This window comes from Oncorhynchus masou, chromosome 20 (genome assembly GCF_036934945.1).
Source record: "Oncorhynchus masou masou isolate Uvic2021 chromosome 20, UVic_Omas_1.1, whole genome shotgun sequence".
Taxonomy (NCBI): domain Eukaryota; kingdom Metazoa; phylum Chordata; class Actinopteri; order Salmoniformes; family Salmonidae; genus Oncorhynchus; species Oncorhynchus masou.
In genome coordinates, this window is record NC_088231.1 from 7,779,821 (window position 1) to 7,795,071 (window position 15,251).

At 43.3% G+C, this 15,251-nt stretch overlaps 1 protein-coding gene across 1 annotated transcript; it reads left to right on the forward strand.

Annotated features, from left to right (window-relative positions):
- The first annotated feature begins 2,261 nt into the window (after nt 1-2,261).
- On the forward strand, nt 2,262-5,539 carry LOC135506804 (E3 ubiquitin-protein ligase TRIM39-like). The gene is made up of 2 exons (XM_064926183.1): nt 2,262-2,457; nt 2,859-5,539. Exons 1-2 carry the CDS (start codon nt 2,454-2,456, stop codon nt 4,490-4,492), a joined length of 1,638 nt encoding a protein of 545 aa, XP_064782255.1. The 5' UTR covers nt 2,262-2,453; the 3' UTR covers nt 4,493-5,539.
- The last annotated feature ends 9,712 nt before the right edge of the window (nt 5,540-15,251 follow it).

A 15,251-nucleotide genomic window follows, 5' to 3' on the forward strand; every position in this document is an offset into this window, starting at 1 on the left:
ACTGCATAGTGTGTTACTAATGGTTTTCTTTGAGACTGTGGTCCCAGTTTTCTTCAGGTCATTGACCAGGTCATGCCGTGTAGTTCTGGGCTGATCCCTCACCTTCCTCATGATCATTGATGCCCCACGAGGTGAGATCTTGCATGGAGCCTCAAACCGAGGGTGATTGACCGTCATCTTGAACTTCTTCCATTTTCTAATAATTGCACCAACAGTTGTTGCCTTCTCACCAAGCTGCTTGCCTATTGTCCTGTCGCCAATCCCAGCCTTGTGCGTGCAGGTCTTCAATTTTATCCCTGATGTCCTAACACAGTTCTCTGGTCTTGGCCATTGTGGAGAGGTTGGAGTCTGTTTGATTGAGTGTGTGGACAAGTGTCTTTTGTACAGGTAACGAGTTCAAAACAGGTGCAGTTAATACAGGTAATGAGTGGAGAACAGGAGGGCTTCTGAAAGAAAAACTAACAGGTCTGTGAGAGCCGGAATTCTTACTGGTTGATAGGTGATCAAATACTTATGTCATGCAATAAAATGCAAATTAATTACTTAAAGATCATACAATGCGATTTTCTGGATTTTTGTTTTAGATTCCGTCTCTCACAGTTGAAGTGTACCTATGATAAAAATGACAGACCACTACATGCTTTGTAAGTAGGAAAACCTCCACTCCCCAAAGTTGATTTATTGTGGAATGTTTGGCTAGTCTTATCTCCTCCACTCCCCTGCAGAGCTCCTTCTCCACAGTCACACATTACTCATCCTCCACTCCCCTGCAGAGATCCTTCTCCACAGTCACACATTACTCATCCTCCACTCCCCTGCAGAGCTCCTTCTCCACAGTCACACATTACTCATCCTCCACTCACCTGTAGATCTCCTTCTCCACAGTCACACATTACTCATCCTCCACTCCCCTGCAGAGCTCCTTCTCCACAGTCACACATTACTCATCCTCCACTCCCCTGCAGAGCTTCTTCTCCACAGTCACACATTACTCATCCTCCACTCCCCTGCAGAGCTCCTTCTCCACAGTCACACATTACTCATCCTCCACTCCCCTGCAGAGCTCCTTCTCCACAGTCACACATTATCAGAGAGGCCACTTTATAAGAAAGAGAGAGAGAACTAAAAAAACAACTGTGGAATACTAAACCTCTACAACGAATAGATACTGATAATCTGTAGTCTAGGACCCTATAAATGTAAGGAGGGAGGGATCGTATAACCCTCCCCTTCTATTAATACAACATAAGAATAATCAATTATTCTAATACATCAAACATTTTGGTACAACCCTTTTCATGACCCCTCGGTGAACCCGACACATGTTGACTGATGATGGTAATGTGGTAGGGGGAATTTGTAGTATGTAGTTTAGACATCCCTTTTTCTTTGAATACAGAATGACCAACTCAATAAGCAGTAATGACCCAACGGTGCCACGATTTAGGGATTTACATCCTGTACAGGTCCAGAACGATGTACCTATTTGATTGTATTTTAACCCAAGCTCAAGATCACAGTCTGGGCATCGTAAAGGACCATAACTGTATTACCATTATTGCTCTTTGTTTTTGTTGTCAATTGTCTGTCAGTGTTGTTTTATCTGTTGTTGTTTATGGATGATGTGTGGGTTGTCTGCCACCAAGTGGTGTGTTTTGTCATGTCCTGCATTTATGTTTTATAAACTCCAATAAAATATATGAAAGAGACAAACTCAATAAACAGTAATGATCCAATATTGCCACAATTTAGGGATTGTCAGTTAACATAAAACAACTTCAATATTTGTAGGACCTGCATTTCATTAAAAACCACAAGCAGCAGATGCAGGCTTTCAGCGTACAGCGAACACAGGCATTTTCCTACAAACAGTAATGGAGTTCTGCATTTTCTTCTTTCACCCATTGTCTGGCTTGACTTGATAAACTGGTAGTTGGTATATGTCAAAGTGAGTATGTTTAAAGACACAATCTGGGACATTTCTTGCTTCATAGTTAATTGTGAAATCTGCCAAGACAGCAATTACTTTTTCATCCCAATGTGGAATTAGAATTATGTTGTTGTTGATGTCAGAAAACCTTCCATACACCTGAAATAGGTCCTTGTTTCACATTTCTGATTCACACTCATTCTGTCTAGATCAGTAAAACAATTACAATCCTCTTGTTTAACTCTTCAACCTTGTTTGAATTGAGAAGGTTAAACATTGTGTCAGCAATGTGAAGGGTTAATTCTGTTCCAGAGCACAGAGCAGCACTGGGTGGGGAGGAGCATGTTGATGTCACTTTGCTGAAGTGAGACTGAAGTTGCTTGACGTGCTGTATGTTGCACACATGAGTAAACTCTAAAACACTTCAGACATCTCTCTTAAACCGCTACACAGTCTTCTGTGGTTAATCACAGTACATACTAGAGAAAAATCTGAGGACGCGCCCACACTATTTTACACAGACATGGGTGAGTAGAGATTCACAAGGATCGGTGAATAAATATGACTGTGTACATTTATTTGATGGTAATCTCCTGCTTGTATCTACAGTACCCATGTTTAACTATGTTTCGTAAATTGACTAATTTGCTCTGTATGTAGTACGGTTAAACAACTTTTATCAAGATTGCTTAATTTCCCTTAATGCCGTGTTGACAACGGCACTGAAACTATCGAGAGCTGACTCATTCCAGGAAATGGAATAGGCTCATTTGAAAAAACATATATATTGTATTAATGACTGATTGATTATAATCTAGAGCTGGAGTCTATTATTATTTTGATCGGAAGGTTTTCTGCAATTTGCTAAATAAAAATGTTGAACTTTAACTATGCTTTACAGTTTCGACTTTGCTCTCTCTCTCTCTAGATATAGCTTCCTCCAGCATTCTACTTTCTGAAGACCATTTCCTGTGCTCTATCTGTCTTGATGTGTTCACTGAGCCAGTCACCACTTCATGTGGACACAGCTTCTGCATCACATGTCTCACAAAGTACTGGGATAAAATGGACCTGTGTCAATGTCCACTGTGTCAGGAGAAATTCTACAGACAACCTGAGCTTCGTGTCAACACAACGTTTAGAGAGGTTGTAGAGAATTTTAAAAAGATGAGAGACAGAGGTAAAGATGAATCTCCTCCTAAACTCGGAAAAGTAACTTGTGACATCTGCACTGGGACAAAGCTCAGTGCCATGAAGTCCTGCCTGCTCTGTCTAACCTCTTACTGCAAGATTCACCTGGAGCCTCATCAGATCGCCCCAGCCTTAAAGAGACACAAACTGGTCGATCCTGTGGAGAACCTGGAAGACAGGATCTGTAGGAAGCATGACAGACTCCTGGAGCTTTTCTGTAGGACTGATCAGACTTGTGTGTGTCAGTTCTGCACTGAGGCAGACCACAAGACTCATGACACTGTCCCTATAGAGGAAGAGTGTGGAGAGAGGAAGGTTCAGCTGGTGAAAACTGAGGCAGAAGTGCAGCAGATTATCCAGGAGCGACTGAAGAAGGTTAAAGACATCAAACTCTCAGTCGATCTCAGCAAGAGAGATGCAGAGAGGGAGATAGCAGACAGCATACAGGTCTTCACTGCTCTGGTTCGCTCCATTGAGAAAAGCCAGGCTGAGCTGGTTGAGGTGATTGAGGAGAAGCAGAAAGCAGTAGAGAGGCAGGCTGAAGGGCTCATTAAAGATCTGGAGCAGGAAATCACTGAGCTAAAGAGGAGAAGCATTGATCTGAAGCAGCTCTCACAGACTGAGGACCACCTCCAACTTCTCCAGAACTTCCCATCACTAGTGTACAAACCTCCACCCACCAAGAACTGGTCTGAGATCAGTGTTCACAGTGATCTGTGTGTGGGGACTGTGAGGAGAGCTGTGTCTCAGCTGGAAGAGACACTGAATAAAGAGATGGAGAAGCTTCCTGAAGTCAAACTGAAGAGGATTCAGCAGTATGCAGTGGATGTGACTCTGGACCCTGATACAGCACATCACAAACTCATCCTGTCTGAAGACGGGAAACAAGTAAGACGTGGAGACATACCACAGAATCTTCCTGACAATCCAAAAAGGTTTGACCGTTTTGCCATTGTCCTTGCAAAGGATGGCTTCTCCTCAGGGAGATTTTACTATGAGGTGACGGTTAACGGTAAGACTCGGTGGATTTTAGGAGTGGCCAGAGAGTCCATAGACAGGAATGGGTCTGTATCACCGAGCCCTGAATATGGACTCTGGACTGTGGTCTTAATGGATGGGAATCAATACACAGCCTGTGCCTCCCCCCAAGTCATCCTCTCCCTGAAAGAGAAGCCCCAGAAGGTGGGGGTGTTTGTGGACTATGAGGAGGGTCAGGTCTCCTTTTATGATGTGGAGGCCAGGTCTCATATCTACTCTTTCACTGGCTGCACCTTTAAAGATAAACTCTTTCCCTTCTTCTTCCCCAGTAATCATGATGATGGAAAAAACTCAGCTCCTCTCATCATCTCTCCTGTCAATCACACAGGCTGATAAAACAATGGAGAGAGAGAGTCATTTTTCAGTTATTGCCCTAAATTGTCATTTGTGTTGAAAAAATGTTTGAGCTTGTAATGTACCATAATGCATCTTTGAACATTTATACAAAGGTATACTTAATGAATACAACCAAGCTTTGGTGTCACCCTGTCTCAAAAACAGATGGTTTTCACTGCTTGGAACTATTGGAAATGAAGCTTTTCCTCCTTACTGTGCATGTAGTTTAATGTGAGAAAGTACTTGCGTTTGAGCTGGTTTTTGGTTTGTGACAGTGAATGTAATAGAGGACGTACTTTTCCTTTGAGCTGGTTGTGGATGTAGGTGAGGATGAGGCCAGGGATCTCCACCAGGGGGATGATGAAGGAGTCTTTGGCCACGTTGCCCAGGTTTTAGTGGGACAGTTGCATCATAGAGGATGGGGGTCAGGGCCAGCTGAGATGTATTCCTGATGTCCACCACAGGGGACAGGTAAAGAGGAGTTTGAAATAGTATAAGTGGTACACTACATACCTGGGTTCAAATAGTATTTGTTTTCTTTCACATACTTTTGCCGTTTGATTGAGCCGGTATGGAGTGCCAGATGGGCAGGGTCTGTACTTTAGGGACTATTCCATTGGTTCAACCGCATCAGGCGAGATCAATGAAGTCCACTGCATAAACATGTTACACAACATATTCTGGGTTGAACTCTGCTTTCATTTATGAATACATACACACTTCTAGGCAATTCCTTTTTCTACAAACTCAAGCTTCATTTTGGGATTGTCAGTTATGATCATCCATTGCCTTTGACATAAGACAAACCAAGGACTTGCAGGACCTGCATTTAATATGTTCAACGACTATAAATATTTAATCAGAGTAAATGCCTCTTTCATATTTGATCCACTGTAGTAATGAGTAAAACGATCATGTTAAACCAATTGCACATGGATTCAAGAAAGCTTCTGCAATGCCTTTGGTTTCCATCTTCTGGTTTGGTTTTTCAAGTAAAAGTCCCTCCTCCATGAGTCTACAACAATAAACAAATGTTAATCTTTACTATTGTCTTCAGCACCATCATTTTGGGTGTATGACTCTAGATTATGGAGGTAAATGAATGTATTCTCTGTTGGAAAAGCTTTGTTAACTCACCATGAGCTTCATCTCAGCACAGACTCCATCTGCATCGGACCGATCCCGTCACTCCATATTCTTACTGTTCTCGACACGCTCCGAAAGAGAGAGAGAAAGAAAGAAAAGATAACGTGAAAAGCGTGTTGGGTGATGAGATAACAAGGTGAGCTCTGTTTAAAATGTGCAAAAACCGTTATTCGCCATATATAAATTGATTGGTATTCTGCAAAACATCTGTCTCAACGTCAACAGTGAAGATGCGACTCCGGGATGCTGGCCTTCTAGGCAGAGTTGCAAAGAAAAAGCCATATCTCAGACTGGCCAATAGAAAATATAAAAAATTAACACTGGATAGAGGAACTCTGCCAAGAAGGCCAGCATCTCGGAGTCTTCTCTGCCAGTTGAGGACTTGTGAAGTGTCTGTTTCTCAAACGAGACACTCTAAAGTACTTGTCCTCTTGCTCAGTTGTGCACCGGGGCCTCCAACTCCTCTTTCCATTCAGGTTAGAGCCAGTTTGCTCTGTTCTGTGAAGGGGGAAGTACACACTGTTACACGAGATCTTCAGTTTCTTGGCAACTTCTCACATGGAATAGCCTTCATTTCTCAGAACAAGAACAAACTGACGAGTTTCAGAAGAAAAGTCTTTGTTTCTGGCCATTTTGAACCTGTAATCGAACCCACAAATGTAGATGCTCCAGATACTCAACTAGTCTCAAGAAGGCCAGTTTTATTGCTTCTTTAATCAGGACAACAGTTTTCAGCTGTGCTAACATAATTGCAAAAGGGTTTTTCTAATGATCAATTTGCCTTTTAAAATGATAAACTTGGATTAGCTAACACAACGTGTGTCATGGCTTTCTTCCGTCGAAGGAGAGGAGGACCAAAATGCAGCGTGGTTAGAGTTCAACATGTTTAATCAAGAACATACATGACAACACTAAAAAATACAAAAGAACAAAAGTGAAAACCGAAACAGTCCTATCTGGTGCAATGACTCAAAGACAGAAGACAATCACCCACAAAATACACAAAGAACATGGCTGCCTAAATATGGTTCCCAATCAGAGACAACGATAAAAACCTGCCTCTAATTGAGAACCAATCGAGGCAACCATAGACTTACATAAACACCTAGACTAGATAACACCCCATAAACATACAAAACCCCTAGACCTAACCAAAATAATAAAGAAAACAAAGATAACAAAGGCCAGGGCGTGACAACGTGCCATTGGAACACAAGAGTGATGGTTGCTGATAATGGGCCTCTGTACGCCTATGTAGATATTCCATTTAAAAAATCAGCCTTTTCCATCTACAATAGTCATTTACAACATTAACAATGTCTACACTGTATTTCTGATCAAGATGATGTTATTTTAATGGACAAAAATGTGCTTTTCTTTCAAAAACAAGAACATTTCAAAGTGACCTCAAACTTTTGAACGGTAGTGTGTCACGATTTTCCACCCTTCCTCAAAGTGAGCACAACATTAACTTAACAATGGTGGAAACTCCCTCTAGAAAATGATTACACCAATCCATTGCTTTTAAGTCCATGACAGGTGGAGAATCGGGACGCACCTATAGCCTCCCATGAAGCCTCGCCCCCCTTCTCCTCACCATGAGGGACTTGTCCATGTAGAACTCTCGGCCGGGGATGCTGTCGTTGTGCTTTGTGTCCACGGCGAAGCAGAGGAAGAGCATGTCAACCACAATCTCAAAGATAGACAGGAAGCAGTGGGTCACCAGCCAGGAGAACAGGTAGACGATGAGCAGGGGCAGCACCCACACCATGTTGTCCCACTGGTAGTTGAGCGCCAACACACCGGCGAACACCGTGCAGAAGACGGTCAGTACCTGGATACACACATACAAAGGAAAAGACGGAGAGAAAGGGGGTTGGGAAAGGGAAAAAAGAGGAAAGAGACAGAGAGAAAAAGAGTGAGACATTGATAGATTGAATAGTAATATTATGCTTGTAAAATACACACAAATGACGAACTGACAATAAACAATTGTTCTGGCTCATCCTGACCCGCCTCTGCCATTCATCGTAGAAGTGGATGCCTCCGAGGTTGGAGTAGGGGCTGTTCTCTCCCAACGCACTGGATCGCCACCTAAACACCAACCATGCGCCTTCTACTCACGGAAGCTCTCTCCCACGGAGCAGAATTACGTTGTGGTAGATTGTGAGTTGTTGGCCGTCAAGAAGGCGCCGAAAACATGGCGGCACTGGCTGGATTCATTCCTGGTTTGGACAGACCACCGGAACCTAGAGTATATACGAGCAGCGAAGAGGCTGAACTCGCATCAGGCCAGGTGGGCCCTATTCTTCACCAAGTTTGACTTTACCCTTTCCTACTGGCTGGGACCTACGAACGTCATGGCCGATGCGTTGTCTCAGGTGCATGACTCAGAGGTTTGGAGGGAGAAAGTGACACCCATTATTCCCCTGTCCCTCATTGTGGCTCCTGTCGTGTTCTTATGTGGACATGGACATCCATCGAGCCCTGCGACAGGAGCCCTCAACTGCCCACTGTACTGAGGGGCGTGCCCTCTGATGTGATGGGCATGCCCTCTGATGTGCGAAACCGTCTCTTCGCCTGGGCACACACAGCATTTGTGTTGGGGCACCCGGGTGTAGCCGTACTATCGTCTGTCTCTCCACCAAGTACTGGTGGCCCACCATGGCCCAGGATGTCCGGGTTTATGTCTCTTCCTGTTCCACCTGTGCACAGAGCAAGACATCTAGACACCTCCCTCATGGCAAACTTATGGCAAAGGCTCTCTTCTCTCACATCTTCCGGCACTATGGGATCCCGGGGTACATGTCTGACTGTGGTTATCAGTTCACTTCCTGTGTCTGGAAGACCTTCATGGAACGACTGGGGGTCACGGTCAGCCTCACCTCCGGAAACCATCCCCAATCAAATGGGCAGGTGAAAAGGCTAAATCAGGAAATGGGTAGGTGCCTTCGTAGTTACTATCTAGAAGAAAAAGAAACGCACACATTCGGTGGGGCAAAAAGGTATTTAGTCAGCCACCAATTGTGCAAGTTCTCCCACTTAAAAAAGATGAGAGAGGCCTGTAAATTTCATCATAGGTACAAAATGAGATTTTTCTTCTCCAGAAAATCACATTGCAAGATTTTTTATGAATTTATTTGCAAATTATGGTGGAAAATAAGTATTTGGTCACCTACCAACAAGCAAGATTTCTGGCTCTCACAGACCTGTAACTTCTTCTTTAAGAGGCTCCTCTGTCCTCCACTCGATACCTGTATTAATGGCACCTGTTTGAACTTGTTATCAGTATAAAAGACACCTGTCCACAACTTCAAACAGTCACATTCCAAACTCCACAATGGCCAAGACCAAAGAGCAATTATTAGGAAATGGAAGACATACAAGATCACTGATAATCTCCCTCGATCTGGGGCTCCACGCAAGATCTCACCCCGTGGGGTCAAAATGATCACAAGAACGGTGAGCAGAAATCCGAGAACCACACGGGGGGACCTAGTGAATGACCTGCAGAGAGCTGGGACCAAAGTAACAAAGCCTACCATCAGTAACACACTACGCCGCCAGGTACTCAAATCCTGCAGTGCCAGACGTGTCCCTCTGCTTAAGCCAGTACATGTCTAGGCCCGTCTGAAGTTTGCTAGAGAGCATTTGGATGGTCCAAAAGAAGATTGGGAGAATGTCATATGGTCAGATGAAACCAAAATATAACTTTTTGGTAAAAACTCAACTCGTCGTGTTTGGAGGACAAAGAATGCTGAGTTGCATCCAAAGAACACTATACCTACTGTGAAGCATGGGGGTGGAAACATCATGCTTTGTGGCTGTTTTTTGCAAAGGGACCAGGACGACTGATCCGTGTAAAGGAAAGAATGAATGGGGCCATGTATCGTGAGATTTTGAGTGAACACCTCCTTCCCATCAGCAAGGGCATTGATGAAACGTGGCTGGGAATTTCAGCATGACAATGATCCCAAACACACCGCCCGGGCAACGAAGGTGTGGCTTCGTAAGAAGCATTTCAAGGTCCTGGAGTGGCCTATCCCATAGAAAATCTTTGGAGGGAGTTGAAAGTCCACGTTGCCCAGCAACAGCCCCAAAACATCACTGCTCTAGAGGAGATCTGCATGGAGGAATGGGCCAAAATACCAGCAACAGTGTGTGAAAACCTTGTGAAGACTTACAGAAAACGTTTGACCTCTTGTCATTGCCAACAAAGGGTATATGACAAAGTATTGAGATAAACTTTTGTTATTGACCAAATACTTATTTTCAACCATAATTTGCAAATAAAATCAGTAAAAATCCTACAATGTGATTTTCTGGATTTTTTTTCTCATTTTGTGTCATAGTTGAAGTGTACCTATGATGATAATTACAGGCCTCATCTTTTTAAGTGGGAGAACTTGCACAATTAGTGGCTGACTAAATACTTTTTTGCCCCACTGTATGTCAAAGTGCTGTACAGAAACACAGCCTAAAACCCCAAACAGCAAGCAATGCAGGTGTAGAAGCACGGTGGCTAGGAAAAACTCCATAGAAAGGCCAAAACCTAGGAAGAAACCTAGAGAGGCACCAGGCTATGAGGGGTGGCCAGTCCTCTTCTGGCTGTGCCAGGTGGAGAATATAACAGAACATGGCCAAGGTGTTCAAATGTTCATAAATGACCAGCATTGTCAAATAATAGTAATCACGGTGAACAGGTCAGGGTTCCATAGCCGCAGGCAGAACAGTTGAAACTGGAGCAGCAGCACGGCCAGGTGGACTGGGGACAACAAGGAGTCATCATGCCAGGTAGTCCTGAGGCATGGTCCGAGGGCTCAGGTCCTCCGAGAGAGAGAAAGATAGAAAGAAAGAGAGAATTAGAGAGAGCATACTTAAATTCACACAGGACACCTGATAAGACAGAAGAAATACTCCAGATATAACAGACTGACCCTAGCCACCCGACACATAAACTACTGCAGCATAAATACTGGAGGCTGAGAAGGAGGGGTCAGGAGACACAGTGTCCCCATCCGATGATACCCCCAGACAGGGCCAAAGTGGCAGGATATAACCCCACCCACTTTGCCAAAGCACAGCCCCCACACCACTAGAGGGATATCTTCAACCACCAAGACAAGGCCGAGTATAGCCCACAAAGATCTCCTCCACGGCACAACCCAAGGGGGGGCGCCAACCCAGACAGGAAGACCACGTCAGTGACTCAACCCACTCAAGTGACGCACCCCTCACAGGGACGGCATGGAAGAGCACCAGTAAGCCAGTGACTCAACCCCTGTAATAGGGTTAGAGGCAGAGAATCCCAGTGGAGAGAGGGGAACCGGCTAGGCAGAGACAGCAATGGCGGTTCGTTGTTTCAGTGCCTTCCGTTCACCTTCACACTCCTGGGCCAGTCTACACTCAATAATAGGACCTACTGAAGAGATGAGTCTTCAATAAAGACTTAAAGGTTGAGACCGAGTCTGCGTCTCTCACATGGGTAGGCAGACCATTCCATAAAAATGGAGCTCTATAGGAGAAAGCCCTGCCTCCAGCTGTTTGCATAGAAATTCTAGGGACAATTAGGAGGCCTGCGTCTTGTGACCGTAGCGTACGTGTAGGTATGTACGGCAGGACCAAATCAGAAAGATGGATAGGAGCTAGCCCATGTAATGCTTTGTAGGTTAGCAGTAAAACATTGACGTCAACCCTCACCATAACAGGAAGTCAGTGTAGGGAGGCTAGCACCTGAGTAAAATTATAACAATTTTGGCTTCTCTTCAGGATTCTAGCAGCTGTATTTAGCACTAACTGAAGTTTATTCAGTGCTTTATCCGGGTAGCCGGAAAGTAGAGCATTGCAGTTGTCTAACCTAGAAGTAACAAAAGCAAGGATACATTTTTCTGCATCAATTTTGGACAGAACATTTCTGAATATTTTGCAATGTTACGTAGAAGGAAAAAAAGCTGTCCTTGAAACAATCTTGATATGTTCGTCAAAAGAGTGATCAGGGTCCAGAGTAACGCCGAGGTCCTTCACAGTTTTATTTGAGACAACTGTACAGCCATCAAGATTAATTGTCAGATTCAACAGATCTCTTTGTTTCTTGGGACCTAAACAAGCATCTCTGTTTTGTCCGAGTTTAAAAGTAAAAAGTTTGCAGCTATCCACTTCCTTATGTCTGAAACACATGCTTCTAGCAAGGGCAATTTTGGGGCTTCACCATGTTTCATTGAAATGTACAGCTGTGTGTCATCCGCATAGCAGTGAAAGTTAACATTATGTTTTCGAATGACATCCCCAAGAGGTAAAATATATAGTGAAAACAATAGTGGTCCTAAAATGGAACATGGAGGATCACCAAAATGTGCAGTTGATTTGTCAGAGGACAAACCATTCACAGAGAAAAACTGATATCTTTCCGACAGATAAGATCTAAACCAGGCCAGAACTTGTCCGTGTAGACCAATTTGGGTTTCCAATCTCTCCAAAAGAATGTGGTGATTGATGGTATCAAAAGCAGCACTAAGATCTTGGAGCACGAGGACAGATGCAGAGCCTCGGTCTGATGCCATTAAAAGTTAATTTACCACCTTCACAAGTGCAGTCTCAGTGCTATGATGGGGTCTAAAACCAGACTGAAGCATTTTGTATACATTGTTTGTCTTCAGGAAGGCAGTGAGTAGCTGCGCAACAGCTTTTTCAATTTGTTTTGAGAGGAATGGGAGATTCGATATAGGCAGATAGTGTTTTATATTTTCTGGGTCAAGGTTTGGCAATTTCAAGAGAGGCTTTATTACTGCCACTTTTAGTAAGTTTGGTACATATCCGGTGGATAGAGAGACATTTATTATGTTCAACATAGGAGGGCCAAGCACAGGAAGCAGCTCTTTCAGTAGTTTAGTTGGAATAGGGACCAGTATGCAGCTTGAAGGTTTAGAGGCCATGATTATTTTCATCATTGTGTCAAGAGATATAGTACTAAAACACTTGAATGTCGCCCTTGATCCTAGGTCCTGGCAGAGTTGTGCAGACTCAGGACCACTGAGCTTTGGAGGAATGCACCGATTTAAAGAGGAGTCTGTAATTTGCTTTCTATTGATCACCAAAATGTACAGTTGATTTGTCAGAGGACAAACCATTCACAGAGAAAAACTGATATCTTTCCCGACAGATAAGATCTAAACCAGGCCAGAACTTGTCCGTGTAGACCAATTTGGGTTTCCAATCTCTCCAAAAGAATGTGGTGATCGATGGTATCAAAAGCAGCACTAAGATCTTGGAGCACGAGGACAGATGCAGAGCCTCGTGCCTTTTGCACACATTGTATATAGACTCCCCTTTTTTTCTACTGTGTTATTGACTTGTTAATTGTTTACTCCATGTGTAACTCTGTGTTGTCTGTACACACTGCTATGCCTTATCTTGGCCAGGTTGCAGTTGCAAATGAGAACTTGTTCTCAACTTGCCTACCTGGTTAAATAAAGGTGAAAAAAATATATATATTTTCCTCAAAGAAGTTCATGAATTTATTACTGCTGAAGTGAAAGCCATCCTCTCTTGGGGAATGCTGCTTATTAGTTAGCTTTGCGACAGTATCAAATATACATTTTGGATTGTTCTTATTTTCCTCAATTAGGTTACGAAAAAAGGATGATCGAGCAGCAGTGAGGGCTTTTCGATACCGCACGGTACTGTCTTTCCAAGCTAGTCGGAAGACTTCCAGTTTGGTGTGGCGCCATTTTCGTTCCAATTTTCTGGAAGCTTGCTTCAGAGCTCGGGTTTTTTCTGTATACCAGGGAGCTAGTTTCTTATGACAAATGTTTTTAGGGGTGCAACTGCATCTAGGGTATTGCCCAAGGTTAAATTGAGTTCCTCAGTTAGGTGGTTAACAAATGTTTGTCCTCTGACGTCCTTGGGTAGGCGGAGGGAGTCTGGAAGGGCATCTGGGAATCTTTGGGTTGTCTGAGAATTTATAGCATGACTTTTGATGCTCCTTGGTTGGGGTCTGAGCAGATTATTTGTTGCGATTGCAAACGTAATAAAATGGTGGTCCGATAGTCCTGCATTATGAGGAAAAACATTAAGATCCACAACATTTATTCCATGGGACAAAACTAGGTCCAGAGTATGACTGTGGCAGTGAGTAGATCCGGAGACATGTTGGACAAAACCCACTGAGTCGACGATGGCTCCGAATGCCTTTTGGAGTGTGTCTGTGGACTTTTCCATGTGAATATTAAAGTCACCAAAAATTAGAATATTATCTGCTATGACTACATGGCCCGATAGGAATTCAGGGAACTCAGTGAGGAACGCTGTATATGGCCTAGCAGGCCTATAAACAGTAGCTATAAAATGTGATTGAGTAGGCTGCATAGATTTCATGATTAGCAGCTCAAAAGACGAAAAAAGAAATGTATATATCTTTGCAGGATGCGCGGGGGATATGGTCACTAGTGTAACCAGGAGGTGAGGCTCATTTAACACAGTAAATTCATCAGGCTTAAGCCATGTTTCAGTCAGGCCAATCACATCAAGATTATGATCAGTAATTAGTTCATTGACTAGAACTGCCTTGGAGGTGAGAGATCTAACATTAAGTAGCCCTATTTTGAGATGGAGGTCTTTATTCTAGTGAGATTGCTTAGACGAACAACGCCATGTTTAGTTTGCCCAACCTACGTCGAGGCACAGACCTGGTCTCAATGGGGATAGCTGAGCTGGCTTCACTGACTTCACAAAATAGATAGCATCATGAGGGAGGAAAATGATGCGGATATATTGAAGCAACATCTCTAAAGCTTAGTCGCAAACGGGTCTTCCAAATGGACAATGACCCCAAGCATACATTCAAAGTTGTGGCAAAACAGCCGAAGGACAACAAAGTCAAGGTATTGGAGTGGCCATCACAAAGCCCTGACCTCAATCCTATAGAACATTTGTGGGCAGAACTGAAAAAGCGTGTGCGATCAAGGAAGCCTACAAACCTGATTCAGTTACACCAGTTCTGTCAGGTGAAAAATTGACCCAACTTATTGTGGGAAGCTTGTGGAAGGCGACCCAAAACATTTGATCCAAGTCAAACAATTCAAAGGCAATGCTACCATACACTCAATTAGTGTATGTAAACTTCTGGCCCACTGGGAATGTGATGAAATAATTAAACGCTGAAATAAATCGTTCTACAATTATTCTGACATTTTACATTCTTAAAATAAAAGTGGTGATCCTAACTGACCTAATACAGGGAATTTATACTAGGATTAAATGTCAGGAATTGTGAAAAAACTACATTTAAATATATTTGGCTAAGGTGTATGTAAACCTACTTTTCCTTTGATCTGGTCGTGGATGTAATTGTGGAAAAGGACTTAAGCTGATTGTTGCTACTGCTTAGGTGAATATGGTAAAGGACATACTTTTTCTTTTAGCTGGCTGTTGATCCAAGACTGTGTGTGAAATAGGGAGTAATGTGCCTATTAGCAGGTTTTTCGATTTAGGATAGTGACTGAATATGATAAAATACATACTTTTATTTTGAGCTGCTTGTACAGTGCCTTCAGAAAATACTCACACCCCTTGACTAATTCCACATTTTATTGTTACACCCCGAATTCAAAAT